The sequence below is a fragment of the Cynoglossus semilaevis genome, unplaced genomic scaffold (assembly GCF_000523025.1).
Source record: "Cynoglossus semilaevis isolate Cse_v1.0 unplaced genomic scaffold, Cse_v1.0 scaffold3233, whole genome shotgun sequence".
NCBI lineage: Eukaryota > Metazoa > Chordata > Actinopteri > Pleuronectiformes > Cynoglossidae > Cynoglossus > Cynoglossus semilaevis.
The window spans coordinates 1-954 of NW_007586839.1; the positions used below are offsets into that span (position 1 = coordinate 1).

At 52.4% G+C, this 954-nt stretch overlaps 1 protein-coding gene across 1 annotated transcript; it reads left to right on the plus strand.

The window, feature by feature from the left end:
• Positions 1–80: 80 nt before the first annotated feature.
• Positions 81–951, plus strand: LOC103399268 (high choriolytic enzyme 1-like; the record flags this gene model as incomplete). Its single annotated transcript, XM_008337979.3, has 2 exons — positions 81–119; positions 209–951. A coding segment is annotated over exon 2 (648 nt), but the record flags the coding sequence as incomplete, so codon positions are not given.
• Positions 952–954: the final 3 nt, after the last annotated feature.

Genomic DNA, 954 nt, shown 5'->3' on the forward strand with positions numbered 1-954 from the left:
TTGTTGTTTCTGGTCAGTACGTGGTTAAAAGTGGATGACCAAAAACAACAGATTTGTTGGATCAGTGGAGTCCTAGACTCAACAGCCCATAATCCTGCTGCAGACACACCTGTAGAGAGGTGTATAAAGAGTCTGGACAGCAGTGGATCCAGCACAGATCATCAGGAGTCTCTCCACAGTAGATCTCCACACAAGGTCCTGTAGAGAGGTGTATAAAGAGCCTGGACAGCAGTGGATCCAGCACAGATCATCAGGAGTCTCTCCACAGTAGATCTCCACACAAGGTCCAGATCAATCCTGAAGATGACTCCCACTGTCAGTCTGCTGATGCTGCTGCTGCTGCTCGGCCTCTCTCAGGCTCATCCTCTCCAGGATGAAGGAAATGAAGAAGAAGCCACAGACGGCGTTGACATCAGCACCAGGATTCTGACCTCCAACAATGCCACAGATGAGATCCTTCTGGAAGGAGACCTGCTGGCTCCCAGAACCAGAAACGCCATGATGTGCTGGTCTCAGAGCTGCCAGTGGAGGAAAGGTTCCAATGGTCTGGTGACCATCCCCTTCACTGTGAGCAGTGAGTTCACCAGCTGGGAAAGGCAGAAGATCCAGTACGCCATGAACGTCTACCACAGCAAGACCTGCCTCCGCTTCGTCCCCCGTCAGAGCGAGTACGACTACATCAGCATTGAGAACAGAGCTGGATGTTTCTCTGCTCTGGGCAGAGAGGGAGGAAGACAGGTGCTCTCTCTCAACAAACAGGGCTGCCTCTACCACGGCATCATCCAGCACGAGATCAACCACGCTCTGGGCTTCCAGCACGAGCAGACCAGGAGCGACAGAGACTACTACGTCAGGATCAACTGGGAGAACATCAACCCACAGATGGCCTACAACTTCTACAAGCAGTCCACCAACAACCTGAACACTCCCTACGACTACTCCTCCATCATGCAC